This window comes from Caretta caretta, chromosome 25, assembly GCF_965140235.1.
Source record: "Caretta caretta isolate rCarCar2 chromosome 25, rCarCar1.hap1, whole genome shotgun sequence".
In the NCBI taxonomy this organism is placed as follows: domain Eukaryota; kingdom Metazoa; phylum Chordata; order Testudines; family Cheloniidae; genus Caretta; species Caretta caretta.
Window position 1 is genome coordinate 7019970 of NC_134230.1, and position 15959 is coordinate 7035928.

Below are 15959 nucleotides of genomic sequence, written 5' to 3' on the forward strand. Positions count from 1 at the left end.
GCCATTGTCCTTTGTTCCTGTGAGGCTGGGCTGGGTTTCTCCCATCCACACCCTGATGAGGTGTGAACTGCCTCTCTGCTGCTAGAGAGTTTTTGTCTGGGCTTGCTTTAAGCCATGAGGACACATTTTTCAGCCTCATAACTATACACATGAAATTATAACCTATAACATTACTATAACCTTACTGTCACAACCATGCTCAGGCATCATCAGTCTTCCAAAGACACCCAACATGACAAACTTTGCATTAGATACCACACCATCATTTTACAAGGATGAGTATGGGGGTGCTGGGTGTTCCACTGAGGTACAGAGCGTCACACTTAAGGCCTGGCTACATCATGCAGCTTTTAGTGACAAGGCTGTCGCTAAAAGTCAATGTGTGTAAAAGCTCTTTGTTGGCACTTTTGCTGACAAAATATACCCAGCCCCAGGAGAGGCATTAGCTTTGTTGGCAGGAGAGTGCTGCTACTGCCAAAGCCGCATTCACACTGCCCTTTGAATCGGCAACACTTGTCTTTTGTGGAGGGGCTTTTTTAAGTACCTGTGAAAGACAAAAGTTTTGTCAACTTTTCAGGGTAGACATACCCTTAGTCCCTCTTCACTCACGTGATATGGCTGTGCGTGTATCGCTTTGTGCTGTGATCCTGTTCTCTTGCATGCTAAGAAGAATTAATCTAACCTAGGTCTTGCATGGGAGAGCTCCTAGGAGCAATTCAGATGTGCTGCAAGAAATGATTAATCCGTTTGTGGTACACATGGGGGAAGAGAGAGTGTTGAAGTAATACCCCCGGAGGGGTGGAATGGGACACTGCTACAGAAGGATCTCACTTTTCATATGAAATGTATAACTGAGATCCCAGTCCCCTGACACTTGTTTCCTAAAATAGAAGTGTTAACACTGGCATCCTGGCCAACTAAGAACTAGATTGGGGGTGGGCAAACTACGGCCAGCAGGCTGGATCCAGCTGTTTTAAGCTGGCCCTTAAGCCCCCACTAGGGAGTGGGGTCTGGGACTTACCCTGCTCTGGTACTCCAGCTGGGGTGCAGAGTCGGGGGCTGCTCCACAGGTGGCTCCCAGAAACAGTGGCATGGCCCCTCTCTGGCTCCTACACATAGGAGCAGCCAGGGGCCTCTGCTCTGCATGCTGCCCCTGGCCCTGCCGCAAGCACCGCCCCTGCAGCTCCCATTGGCCAGGAACCACGGCCAATGAGAGCTGCAGGGGCAGTGCCTACAGACGGGGCAGCATGCAGAGCTGCCTGGCTGTGCCTCCACGTAGGAGCTAGAGAAGGGACATACCGCTGCTTCAGGGAGCCACTTGAGGTAAGCGCCTCCTAGAGCCTGCACCCCTGAGCCTCTCCCCATGCCCCTGTCCCAGCCCTGATCCCCCTCCTGCCCTCTGAATCACTCGATCCAGCCTGGAGCACCCTCCTGCACCCCAAACCGCCCAACCCCACCCCAGAGCCTGCACCCCGAACCAGAGTCTGCATCCCAACCCTCTGCCCCAGCCCTGATCCCCCTCCTGCCCTCCAACCCCCTCGGTCCCAGCCCAGAGCATCCTCTTACACACCAAACTCCTCATCTCCCACCCCCAGAGCCTGAACCCCTAGCTGGAGCCCTCACCTCCCCCCACTCCCCTGGCCAGACCCCCCTCCCGCACTCTGAACTCCTCAGTTCTGGCACCACCCTGGAGCCTGCACCCCCAACCAGAACCCTCACCCCCTCCCACATCCAACGCCAATTTTCTGAGCATTCATAGCCCGCCATACAATTTCTATTTCCAGATGTGGCCCTCAGGCCAAAAAGTTTGCCCACCCCTGAACTAGATGGTGAGTTATGACTTCTTTAGTGTGTGCAAGAAATCAAATGAATGCCACAGTTACGTCATGAAAAGCCACTTCCCTTTTGTTAAATAAAAATGTCTTTTAAAGAGTGAGAAGTTAATATATGCAACAGCTTAATACAGGAAGTGGTCACTATGTAGCCATGCCATGGGTTCTTTGTTTTGTTCAGGGATCTGGAGATGGGAAAGGAGAAACCACCTCCCAGAGCTCACTATTTAACATTGTAGTAGTACCTGAAGGCCACAAGCCATTGTACTAGGTGATGTACAAACAAATGAACGGCCCTGTCCCAAAGAGCTGACCCACGAAACAAAATCAAATATAACAAATGGATGAGACAAGAAGCAGGCTTGGGTGGGATGGGGTAAAAGGGGATGTGCAGAATTGTTAATCTGGGCAGTAGTAGTAATCTCTCCCTTGCTTAGCCATTCTCATTCCCAAATATATTACCTAAGAGGGACTTTGAGGACAAGTTGGGGGCTTTCTGCAAGCTTTGCTCACTTGTAAGGGGCAGCATGAGAGAGAGCATGAAAGAGATTGGAGGGCAGCAACACTGGAAATGTAGGCATTAACCTTACACTAAAATGACACCATAATAGAGGCTCAACTTAAATGTACACCCCAAATGCAAAAGCACAGTGAGAGAACCAAACAAGAGCCACCGTGGCTAAACAACAAAGTAAAAGAAACAGTGAGAGGCAAAAAGGCATCCTTTAAAAAGTGGAAGTTAAATCCTAATGAGGAAAATAGAAAGGAGCATAAACTCTGGCAAATGAAGTGTAAAAATGTAATTAGGAAGGCCAAAAAAGAATTTGAAGTACAGCTAGCCAAAGACTCAAAAAGTAAAAGCAAAAAAATATTTTAAGTACATCAGAAGCAGGAAGCTGCTAAATAACCAGTGGGTCCACTGGACAATGGAGATGCTAAAGGAGCACTCAAGGACGATGAGGCCATTGCAGAGAAACTAAATGAATTCTTTGCATTGGTCTTCATGATTGATGTGAGGGAGATTCCCAAACCTGAGCCATTCTTTTTAGGTGACAAATCTGAGGAACTGTCCCAGACTGAGATGTCATTAGAGGAGGTTTTGGAACAAATTGATAAACTAAACAGTAATACGTCACCAGGATCAGATGGTGTTCACCCAAGAGTTCTGAAGGAACTCAAATGTGAAATTGCAGGACTGCTAACTGTTGACTGTAATTTATCATTTAAATCAGCTTCTGTACCAAATGACTGGAGGATAGCGAATATGATGCAATTTTTTAAAAAGTGCTCCAGAGGAGACCATGGCAATTACAGGCAGCTAAGCCTGACTTCAGTACCCAGCAAACTGGTTGAAACTATAGTAAAGAACAAAATTGTGACACATAGATGAACATAATTTATTGTGTAATAGTCAACATGGTTTTTGTAAAGGGAAATCATGCCTCACCAATCTACACAGTTCTTTGAGGGGCTCAACAAGCATGTGGACAAGGGGGATCCACTGGATATCGTATATTTAGATTTTCAGAAAGCCTTTGACAAGGTCCCTCACCAAAGGCTCTTAAGCAAAGAAAGCAGACATGGGATAAGAGGGAAGGTTCTTTCATGGATCAGTAACTGGCTAAAAGATAGGAAACAAAGGGGAGGAATAAATGGTCAGTTTTCAGAATGGAGAGAGGTAAATAGGGGTGTCTCCCAGGGGTCTGTACTGGGCCCAGTCCTATTTAACATATTCATAAATGATCTGGAAAAAGGGATAAACAGTGCGGTGGCAAAATTTGCAGATGATACAAAACTATTCAAGGTAGATAAGTCCCAGGCAGACTGCGAAGAGCTAAAAAAGGATCTCTCAGAACTGTGTGACTGGGCAAGAAAATGGCAGATGAAATTCAATGTTGATAAATGCAAAGTAATGCACATTGGAAAACATAATCCCAAGTATACATATAAAACGATGGGGTCTAAATTAGTTGTTACAACTCAAGAAAAAGATCTTGGAGTCATTGTGGAGAGTTCTCTGAAAACATCCACTCAATGTGCAGCGGCAGTCAAAAAAGCAAACAGAACGTTGGGAATCATTAAGAAAGGGATCGATAAGACAGAAAATATCGTATTGCCTCTATAGAAACCCATGGTACACCCACATCTTGAATACTGTGTGCGGATGTGGTCGCCCCGTCTCAAAAAAGATACAATGGAATTGGAAAAGGTTCAGAAAAGGGCAACAAAAATGATTAGGGGTATGGCCATTGGCCATTATCTTTGAAAACTCATGGCGATCGGGGGAGGTTCCCAACTGGAAAAAGGCTAATGTAGTGCCCATCTTTAAAAAAGGGAAGAAGGAGGATCCAGGGAACTAGGCCAGTCAGCTTCACCTCAGTCCCTGGAAAAATCATGGAGCAGGTCCTCAAGGAATCAATTCTGAAGCACTTAGAGGAGAGGAAAGTGATCAGGAACAGTCAGCATGGATTCACCAAGGGCAAGTCATGCCTGACTAATCTAATTGCCTTCTGTAACAAGATAACTGGCTCTGTGGATGAGGGGAAAGCAGTGGACTTGTTATTCCTTGACTTTAGCAAAGCTTTTGATATGGTCTCCCACAATATTATTGCCAGCAGGTTAAAGAAGTATGGGCTGGATGAATGGACGATAAGGTGGATAGAAAGCTGGCTAGATTGTCGGGCTCAACGGGTAGTGATCAATGGCTCCATGTCTAGTTGGCAGCCGGTATCAAGTGGAGTGCCCCAAGGGTCAGTCCTGGGACCGGTTTTGTTCAATATCTTCATAAATGATCTGGAGGATGGTGTGGATTGCATCCTCAGCAAGTTTGCAGATGACACTAAACTGGGAGGAGAGGTAGATATGCTGGAGGGTAGGGATAGGATACAGAGGGCCCTAGACAAATTAGAGGATTGGGCCAAAAGAAATCTGATGAGGTTCAACAAGGACAAGTGCAGAGTCCTGCACTTAGGACGGAAGAATCCAATGCACTGCTACGGACTAGGGACCGAATGGCTAGGCAGCAATTCTGCAGAAAAGGACCTAGGGGTTCTTCTTCGAGTGCTTGCTCATATCGATTCCAATTAGGTGTGCGCGCACCGCGTGCACAATCGTCAGAAGATTTTTACCCCAAAAACACTCGGTGGGTCGGCTGAGGCGCTCCCTGGAGTGGCACCTTCATGACACCGGATATATGCCCCAGCCAACCCAGCGCCCACTCAGTTCCTTCTAACCGTTGGAACTGTGGAGCACAGCATAGCTGATCTCCACTCTCCCTAGCTTTCTCTCTTAGTACCTGTTAATAGTTGTAATTAGTTGTTAATAGTTGTTTATAGTTGTTAGTAGTTAGTTAGTGTAGTTAGATCACTGTACTTAGTAGGGTGGAGCGGGGTCTTCTCCCCTCTCCCCCATCCCGGTACCGGGGCCCATGCCTGGGTCTCATAGAATCATAGAATCATAGAATATAAGGGTTGGAAGGGACCCCAGAAGGTCATCTAGTCCAACCCCCTGCTCAAAGCAGGACCAATTCCCAGTTAAATCATCCCAGCCAGGGCTTTGTCAAGCCTGACCTTAAAAACCTCTAAGGAAGGAGATTCTACCACCTCCCTAGGTAACGCATTCCAGTGTTTCACCAACCTCTTAGTGAAAAAGTTTTTCCTAATATCCAATCTAAACCTCCCCCACTGCAGCTTGAGACCATTACTCCTCGTTCTGTCATCTGATACCATTGAGAACAGTCTAGAGCCATCCTCTTTGGAACCCCCTTTCAGGTAGTTGAAAGCAGCTATCAAATCCCCCCTCATTCTTCTCTTCTGCAGGCTAAACAATCCCAGCTCCCTCAGCCTCTCCTCATAAGTCATGTGTTCCAGACCCCTAATCATTTTTGTTGCCCTTCGCTGGACTCTCTCCAATTTATCCACATCCTTCTTGAAGTGTGGGGCCCAAAACTGGACACAGTACTCCAGATGAGGCCTCACCAATGTCGAATAGAGGGGAACGATCACGTCCCTCGATCTGCTCGCTATGCCCCTACTTATACATCCCAAAATGCCATTGGCCTTCTTGGCAACAAGGGCACACTGCTGACTCATATCCAGCTTCTCGTCCACTGTCACCCCTAGGTCCTTTTCCGCAGAACTGCTGCCTAGCCATTCGGTCCCTAGTCTGTAGCTGTGCATTGGGTTCTTCCGTCCTAAGTGCAGGACCCTGCACTTATCCTTATTGAACCTCATCAGATTTCTTTTGGCCCAATCCTCCAATTTGTCTAGGTCCTTCTGTATCCTATCCCTCCCCTCCAGCGTATCTACCACTCCTCCCAGTTTAGTATCATCCGCAAATTTGCTGAGAGTGCAATCCACACCATCCTCCAGATCATTTATGAAGATATTGAACAAAACCGGCCCCAGGACCGACCCTTGGGGCACTCCACTTGATACCGGCTGCCAACTAGACATGGAGCCATTGATCACTACCCGTTGAGCCCGACAATCTAGCCAACTTTCTATCCACCTTATAGTCCATTCATCCAGCCCATACTTCCTTAACTTGCTGACAAGAATACTGTGGGAATAAAAGCAGGACCAATCTGCAATTTTTGCCCCAGATCCCTAAATGGCCCCCTCAAGGATTGAACTCACAACCCTGGGTTTAGCAGGCCAATGCTCAAACCACTGAGCTATCCCTCCCTCTCCTGGGCTTCAAACCCTGCTTGGCTTGCCTGAAACCGATGCCAAGCGGAAACCCCCACGACTCTTGTCTAGGGTGTCCGGGGGAATCCCACGAAGCGGACAAGTGCTGCATTTGCAAAGCCTTCAAGCCATGGACCGAAAAGGAGCGGGACTTTAGACTCAAGCATCTCCTTATGGAGGCGGCACGTAGCCTGGTCCCTTCCTCCGTGCACCGGGACTCGGCGTCGTCTTTGGTGTGGAGTGCCCCTGTGGCACCGACTGGTCCAGCACCGCATTCAGACTCTGCTAAAGACTCGTGGCGTCAGGCCACCCCGGCACCTCCACCACCGCGGTGCCGGTCCCTGTCTCTGGGCCAGAAGAAGAAGCAGCCCAAGCAGGTGCTGACTGATCTTCATCTTTGTCGGTTCGACAGCCACCGACACTTCCCGCACTGCAGTTGGAGCCGCGTCCATTGCTGGAGCGCACAGGACAAGTAACAGCTCCTGCACCTAGAGCTGTCGGTGGACACTCCAATTCCACTCCCGCTGTGGCCAGACCTGATCACTCAGGACCACGGACGACTCTGTCATCCTGACCTGCAATCTCTCCACCTCACAGCGTGGATTCTGCATGGCTAACTCAATCTGAGCTGTGCGGCTCTCACTTGGTACAGCAGATCCTTTTGGGTAACAGGAAGCCCTCTACCAGGTCCACGTACTTAGCCAAGTGGAAGCGTTTTTCCTGCTGGTGCGCTCAGAGTCATACGGCCCCGCTACAGGCGTCAGTACCTATCATCTTGGACTACCTCCTGTCCTTAAAACAGCAGGGCTTGGCAATATCATCCATCAGAGTGCACCTGGCAGCTATTTCGGCTTTCCACGCGGGCGAAAATGGGCTTTCGGTCTTCTCCAATCCCATGGTCAGCAGATTTCTCAAGGGGTTGGAGCGCCTGTTCCCATGAATTCGACAACCGGTCCCTACGTGGGATCTTAACCTGGTTCTCTCCAAACTCATGGCTGCCCCATTCGAGCTGACGGCCACCTGCTCACTCCTGTACTTTTTCGTGGAAGACAGCTTTCCTCATAGCTATCACTTCGGCGAGGCGTGTGTCTGAGCTCAGGGCACTCACAGCGGAACCACCGTATACAGTGTTCCATAAGGACAAGGTACAGCTGTGACCCCACCCGGCCTTCCTCCCTAAGATGGTGTCTGTCTTCTATCTCAACCAGGACATCTTCCTCCCCGTCTTCTACTTGAAGCCACACGCCTCTCGACGGGAACAACAGCTGCACTCCCTGGACGTTCACAGGGCCCTCGCCTTCTACATCAAGCGAATGAAACCTTTCAGGAAAATGTTGCAGCTGTTTGTTGCTGTGGCAGACCGGATGAAGGGCCTTCTGGTCTCCTCCCAGCGCATCTCGTCCTAGATCACATCATGCATTCATGTGTGCTATGACTTGGCTGGTGTCCCAACTACGCACCTTACCGCCCACTCCACGCGGGCTCAGGCTTCATCTTCTACTTTCCTGGCACACGTACCCCTACAGGAGATATGTAGGGCAGCGACTTGGTAATCGGTGCATACCTTCGCTGCCCACTATGCGATAATTCAGCATTCCAGGAGTGATGCTGCATTTGGTTCAGCAGTCCTTCACTCAGCGACATCTCACTCCGACCCCACCACCTAGGTAAGGCTTGGAAGTCACCTAATTGGAATTGATATGAGCAAGCACTCGAAGAAGAAAAGATGGTTACTCACCTTTGTAACTGTTGTTCTTCGAGATGTGTTGCTCATATCCATTCCAAACCCACCCTCCTTCCCTTCTGTCGACGTAGCCCGCAAGAAGGAACTGAGGGGGCGCTGGATCGGCTGGGGCATATATCCGGCGCCATGGAAGCGCCACTCCAGGGGGTGCCTCAGCCAACCCACTGAGTGTTGCTGGGGTAAAAATCTTCCGACAATTGTGCACGCAGCACACACACACCTAATTGGAATGGATATGAGCAACACATCTCGAAGAACAACAGTTATGTAAGCAGAGCCAGGATAAGCTCCACCCTGACATCTGGTGGTGAGTTGTGGCAAGTTATGGAAAAGAACTTCAGGGGCTGATCTCATTTGCATAGGCACACCCACCGCTCCTAGTATGAGCCCAAATAGTCACTTTGGCTGCTGTCTGATCCCCAGTTTCTCTGTTATTGGGGCAGGAAGGATAAATTATTATTATCCTGATTATGTGAATCAAGGACACTGGAACTGTACTTGGCCTTTTGTTATGATGGAGGGACTCGCCATCAACTGAGTAGCAATCACTAGGCAAGGGACATGGGTCCAAAACTCAGCAAATTGAGAGAGGCTGAGGGTAGGTATTAATACTTGGTGGTATGGGCCCTTTGGTGAAGGCCTTACATGCTAATTGCACTTTCTTCTCTCTCCACTGTAGAATGTCGTTGTCTCATCCCGTTCTCACCACTCCCCCCCCCCCCCCCCGCTGGTATTAGCTCATCTTAAGTGATCACTCTCCTTACAGTTTTCAGAGTAACAGCCGTGTTAGTCTGTATTCGCAAAAAGAAAAGGAGAACTTGTGGCACCTTAGAGACTAACCAATTTATTTGAGCATGAGCTTTCGTGAGCTACAGCTCACTTCATCTGATGCATACCGTGGAAACTGCAGCAGACTTTATATATACACAGAGAATATGAAACAATACCTCCTCCCACCCCACTGTCCTGCTGGTAATAGCTTATCTAAAGTGATCATCAGGTGGGCCATTTCCAGCACAAATCCTTTATGGTAACACCCATTGTTTCATGTTCTCTGTGTATATAAATCTCCCCACTGTATTTTCTACTGAATGTATCTGATGAAGTGAGCTGTAGCTCACGAAAGCTTATGCTCAAATAAATTTGTTAGTCTCTAAGGTGCCACAAGTACTCCTTTTCTTAGAGCTAATTTTGATTCCATTAGGAATATAGTTACAGGCTACTGAATCATAGAATCATAGAATATCAGGGTTGGAAGGGACCTCAGGAGGTCATCTAGTCCAACCCCCTGCTCAAAAGCAGGACCCATCCCCAATTAAATCATCCCAGCCAGGGCTTTGTCAAGGCTGACCTTAAAAACTTCTACGGAAGGAGATTCCACCACCTCCTTAGGCAACGCATTCCAGTGTTTCACCACCCTCCTAGTGAAAACGTTTTTCCTAATATCCAATCTAAACCTCCCCCACTGCAACTTGAGACCATTACTCCTTGTCCTGTCCTCTTCCACCACTGAGAATAGTCTAGAACCATCCTCTCTGGAACTACCTCTCAGGTAGTTGAAAGCAGCTATCAAATCCCCCCTCATTCTTCTCTTCTGCAGACTAAACAATCCCAGTTCCCTCAGCCTCTCCTCATAAGTCATGTGTTCCAGTCCCCTAATCATTTTTGTTGCCCTTCGGCTGGACTCTCTCCAATTTATCCACATCCTTCTTGTAGTGTGGGGCCCAAAACTGGACACAGTACTCCAGATGAGGCCTCACCAATGTCGAATAGAGGGGGACGATCACGTCCCTCGATCTGCTCGCTATGCCCCTACTTATACATCCCAAAATGCCATTGGCCTTCTTGGCAACAAGGGCACACTGCTGACTCATATCCAGCTTCTCGTCCACTGTCACCCCTAGGTCCTTTTCCGCAGAACTGCTGCCTAGCCATTCGGTCCCTAGTCTGTAGCTGTGCATTGGGTTCTTCCGTCCTAAGTGCAGGACCCTGCACTTATCCTTATTGAACCTCATCAGATTTCTTTTGGCCCAATCCTCCAATTTGTCTAGGTCCCTCTGTATCCTATCCCTGCCCTCCAGCATATCTACCACTCCTCCCAGTTTAGTATCATCCGCAAATTTGCTGAGAGTGCAATCCACACCATCTTCCAGATCATTTATGAAGATATTGAACAAAACCGGCCCCAGGACCGACCCCTGGGGCACTCCACTTGACACCGGCTGCCAACTAGACATGGAGCCATTGATCACTACCCGTTGAGCCCGACAATCTAGCCAACTTTCTACCCACCTTATAGTGCATTCATCCAGCCCATATTTCCTTAACTTGCTGACAAGAATACTGTGGGAGACCGTGTCAAAAGCTTTGCTAAAGTCAAGATACAATACATCCACTGCTTTCCCTTCATCCACAGAACCAGTAATCTCATCATAGAAGGCGATTAGATTAGTCAGGCATGACCTTCCCTTGGTGAATCCATGCTGACTGTTCCTGATCACTTTCCTCTCATGTAAGTGCTTCAGGATTGATTCTTTGAGGACCTGCTCCATGATTTTTCCGGGGAGTGAAGTGAGGCTTACTGGCCTGTAGTTCCCAGGATCCTCCTTCTTCCCTTTTTTAAAGATTGGCACTACATTAGCCTTTTTCCAGTCATCCGGGACTTCCCCCGTTCGCCACGAGTTTTCAAAGATAATGGCCAATGGCTCTGCAATCACAGCTGCCAATTCCTTTAGCACTCTCGGATGCAACTCATCCGGCCCCATGGACTTGTGCACGTCCAGTTTTTCTAAATAGTCCCTAACCACCTCTTTCTCCACAGAGGGCTGGCCATCTCTTCCCCATGTTGTGATGCCCAGCGCAGCAGTCTGGGAGCTGACCTTGTTTGTGAAGACAGAGGCAAAAAAAGCATTGAGTACATTAGCTTTTTCCACATCCTCCGTCACTAGGTTGCCTCCCTCATTCATTAAGGGGCCCACACTTTCCTTGGCTTTCTTCTTGTTGACAACATACCTGAAGAAACCCTTCTTGTTACTCTTGACATCTCTCGTTAGCTGCAGCTCCAGGTGCGATTTGGCCCTCCTAATTTCATTCCTACATGCCCGAGCAATATTTTTATACTCTGTACTGAGCTGAATTCACTTTTGGCCAATGGTACACCAGCACTGAAACTCCCCTACTACATGCTGAAATCACAAAAGAGCTAAAATTACTAAGAGCTGAAATCACTGAGTGTTGTGTTCAGTAGCGGGGGAGCCGGAAGATATATGGCGGAGCAGTTCGTGAGATGGCTGGAGCGGCTCATGGGACGGCTGGTGGAGCAGAGCGGCTGGTGGAGCAGAGCGGTTTGTGGGGCAACTGGAGCAGCTCATGGGGTGTGGCTAGCAGAGCGGAGCGATGGCTGGTAGAGCGGAGCCCCATGGAGAGGTGGGGCAATCGGCTTTGGACCACGTAAGGTGCCCCTTAATCCCCCATCTCCACCCAGGTTGGGAGGTAAAACTCTGCAGATAAACTTTTGAACTCTGGCGCTGCACTGACCAGGGACAGAGACTTTTGGGTTGTTGGACTTTTGGGACTTGGGTTGCTGGACTCAAGAACCAAAGGGAAAGGACACCCCCCAATTTGCTTGGGGTGGGTTTTTTGCTCATGGCTTGTGTTATGAATCCTGTTGGTGGTGTTTCCCCAACATAATGCCACATTGTTTCTCTCTGTTATTAAAAGGCTTTTGCTACACTCAGACTCTGTGCTTGCGAGAGGGCTTCCTCTCTTAGAGGCGCCCAGCGGGGGTGGTATATATTTCTCCCAGGTCACTGGGTGGGGGCTCGAGCTGGTTTTGCATTGTGTTATTGGAATGGAACCCCTAGATACTGAACCTGGCCCTTTTTGCTGCCAACTCTGATGGGCAGAAGGGTTACAGTTACAAAGGTGAGTAATCGTCTTTTATAGTGGACGAGAAGCTGGATATGAGTCAACAGTGTGCCCTTGTCACCAAGAAGGCCAATGGCATTTTGGGATGTATAAGTAGGGGCATTGCCAGCAGATCGAGGGACGTGATCGTTCCCCTCTATTTAGGCTGGATATTAGGAAAAACTTTTTCACTAGGAGGGTGGTGAAGCCCTGGAATGTGTTCCCTAGGGAGGTGGTGGAATCTCCTTCCTTAGAAGTTTTTAAGGTCAGGCTTGACAAAGCCCTGGCTGGGACAATTTAGTTGGGGATTGGTCCTGCTTTGAGCAGGGGGTTGGACTAGATGACCTCCTGAGGTGTCTTCCAACCCTGATATTCTATGATTCTATGGAACGGCTTCTGTGTGAGGAGAGATTAATAAGACCGGGACTTTTCAGCTTTGAAAAGAGATGACTAAGGGGGGATATGATAGAGGTCTATAAAATCATGACTGGTGTGGAGAAAGTAAATAAGCAAGTGTTATTTACTCCTTCTCATAACACAAGAACTAGAACGAGCCACCAAATGAAATTAATAGGCAGCAGACTTAAAACAAACAAAAGGAAGTATTTTTTTCACCCAACACACAGGCAACCTGTGGAACTCTTTGCCAGAGGATGCTGTGAAGGCCAAGACTATAACAGGGTTAAAAAAAGAACTAGATAAATTCATGGAGAAAAAGCCCTGGTCTACACTAGGACTTTAGGTCGAATTTAGCAGTGTTAAATCGATGTAAACCTGCAAACGTCCACATGATGAAGCCCTTTATTTCAACTTAAAGGGCTCTTAAAATCGATTTCCTTACTCCACCCCTGACAAGTGGATTAGCGCTTAAATCGGCCTTGCCGGCTCGAATTTGGGGTACTGTGGACACAATTCGACGGTACTGGCCTCCGGGAGCTATCCCAGAGTGCTCCATTGTGACCGCTCTGGACAGCACTCTCAACTCAGATGCACTGGCCAGGTAGACAGGAAAAGAACTGCGAACTTTTGAATCTCATTTTCTGTTTGGCCAGCGTGGCAAGCTGCAGGTGACCATGCAGAGCTCATCAGCAGAGGTGACCATGATGGAGTCCCAGAATCGCAAAAGAGCTCCAGCACGGACTGAACGGGAGGTATGGGATCTGATCGCTGTTTGGGGAGAGGAATCCGTGCTATCAGAACTCCGTTCCAGTTTTCGAAATGCCAAAACCATTGTCAAAATCTCCCAGGGCATGAAGGACAGAGGCCATAACAGGGACCTGAAGCAGTGCCGCGTGAAACTTAAGGAGCTGAGGCAAGCCTACCAGAAAACCAGAGAGGCGAACGGCTGCTCCAGGTCAAAGCCCCAAACATGCCACTTCTATGATGAGCTGCATGCCATTTTAGGGGGTTCAGCCACCACTACCCCAGCCATGCTGTTTGACTCCTTCAATGGAGATGGAGGCAACACGGAAGCAGGTTTTGGGGACGAAGAAGATGAGGATGATGATGATGAGGTTGTAGATAGCTCACAGCAAGCAAGCGGAGAAACCGGTTTTCCCGACAGCCAGGAACTGTTTCTCACCCTGGACCTGGAGCCAGTACCCCCTGAACCCACCCAAGGCTGCTTCCTGGACCCGGCAGGCGGAGATGGGACCTCCGGTGAGTGTACCTTTTAAAATACTATACATGGTTTAAAAGCAAGCATGTGAAAGGATTACTTTGCCCTGGCATTCACGGCTCTCCTGGATGGACTCCCAAAGCCTTTGCAAAAGGTTTCTGGAGAGGGCAGCCTTATTGCGTCCTTCATGGTAGGACACTTTACCACTCCAGGCCAGTAACACGTACTCGGGAATCATTGTACAACAAAGCATTGCAGTGTATGTTTGCTGGCATTCAAACAACATCCGTTCTTTATCTCTCTGTGTTATCCTCAGGAGAGTGAGATATAATTCATGGTCACCTGCTTGAAATAGAGAGCTTTTCTTCAGGGGACACTCAGAGGTTCCTGCTGGGCTGTTTGCCTGTGGCTAAACAGAAGTGTTCCCTGCTGTTAGCCACGGGAAGGGGGGAGGGTTGAGGGGGTAGCCACGCGGTGGGGGGAGGCAAAATGCGACCTTGTAACGAAAGCACATGTGCTATGTATGTAATGTTAACAGCAAGGTTTACCCTGAAAGAGTGTAGCCACTGTTTTATAAAATGTGTCTTTTTAAATACCGCTGTCCCTTTTTTTTTCTCCACCAGCTGCATGTGTTTCAATGATCACAGGATCTTCTCCTTCCCAGAGGCTAGTGAAGATTAGAAAGAAAAAAAAACGCACTCGAGAAGAAATGTTCTCCGAGCTCATGCTGTCCTCCCTCACTGACAGAGCACAGACGAATGCGTGGAGGCAAAGAATGTCAGAGTGCAGGAAAGCACAAAATGACCGGGAGGAGAGGTGGCGGGCTGAAGAGAGTAAGTGGCGGGATGAAGAGAGTAAGTGGCGGGCTGAAGAGAGGGCTGAAGCTCAAATGTGGCGGCAGCGTGATGAGAGGAGGCAGGATTCAATGCTGAGGCTGCTGCAGGACCAAACCAGTATGCTCCAGTGTATGGTTGAGCTGCAGCAAAGGCAGCTGGAGCACAGACTGCCACTACAGCCCCTGTGTAACCAACTGCCCTCCTCCCCAAGTTCCATAGCCTCCACACCCAGACGCCCAAGAACGTGGTGGGGGGGCCACCGGCCAACCAGCCACTCCGCCACAGAGGATTGCCGAAAAAAATGAAGGCTGGCATTCAATAAATTTTAAAGTTGTAAACTTTTAAAGTGCTGTGTGGGATTTTCCTTCCCTCCTCCACCACCCCTCCTGGGCTACCTTGGTAGTCATCCCCCTATTTGTGTGATGAATGAATAAAGAATGCATGAATGTGAAGCAACAATGACTTTATTGCCTCTGCAAGCGGTGATCGAAGGGAGGAGGGGAGGGTGGTTAGCTTACAGGGAAGTAGAGTGAACCAAGGGGCGGGAGGTTTCATCAAGGAGAAACAAACAGAACTTTCACACCGTAGCCTGGCCAGTCATGAAACTGGTTTTCAAAGCTTCTCTGATGCGTACCGCTCCTTCCTGTGCTCTTCTAACCGCCCTGGTGTCTGGCTGCGCGTAACCAGCAGCCAGGCGATTTGCCTCAACCTCCCACCCTGCCATAAACGTCTCCCCCTTATTCTCACAGATATTGTGGAGCACACAGCAAGCAGTAATAACAGTGGGAATATTGGTTTCGCTGAGGTCTAAGCGAGTCAGTAAACTGCGCCAGCGTGCCTTTAAACGTCCAAATGCACATTCTACCACCATTCTGCACTTGCTCAGCCTGTAGTTGAACAGCTCCTGACTACTGTCCAGGCTGCCTGTGTACGGCTTCATGAGCCATGGCATTAAGGGGTAGGCTGGGTCCCCAAGGATAACTATGGGCATTTCAACATTGCCAACGGTTATTTTCTGGTCTGGGAATAAAGTCCCTTGCTGCAGCTTTTGAAACAGACCAGAGTTCCTGAAGATGCGAGCGTCATGTACCTTTCCCAGCCATCCCACGTTGATGTTGGTGAAACGTCCCTTGTGATCCACCAGAGCTTGCAGCACTATTGAAAAGTACCCCTTGCGGTTTATGTACTCGGCGGCTTGGTGCTCCGGTGCCAAGATAGGGATATGGGTTCCATCTATCGCCCCACCACAGTTAGGGAATCCCATTGCAGCAAAGCCATCCACTATGACTTGCACATTTCCCAGGGTCACTACCCTTGATATCAGCAGATCTTTGA

At 48.9% G+C, this 15959-nt stretch overlaps 1 protein-coding gene across 1 annotated transcript; it reads left to right on the plus strand.

Annotated features, from left to right (window-relative positions):
• The first annotated feature begins 12528 nt into the window (after positions 1-12528).
• On the plus strand, positions 12529-15072 carry LOC125627240 (uncharacterized). Its single transcript, XM_048831153.2, has 2 exons — positions 12529-13829; positions 14412-15072. Exons 1-2 carry the CDS (start codon positions 13244-13246, stop codon positions 14927-14929), a joined length of 1104 nt encoding a protein of 367 aa, XP_048687110.2. The 5' UTR covers positions 12529-13243; the 3' UTR covers positions 14930-15072.
• Positions 15073-15959: the final 887 nt, after the last annotated feature.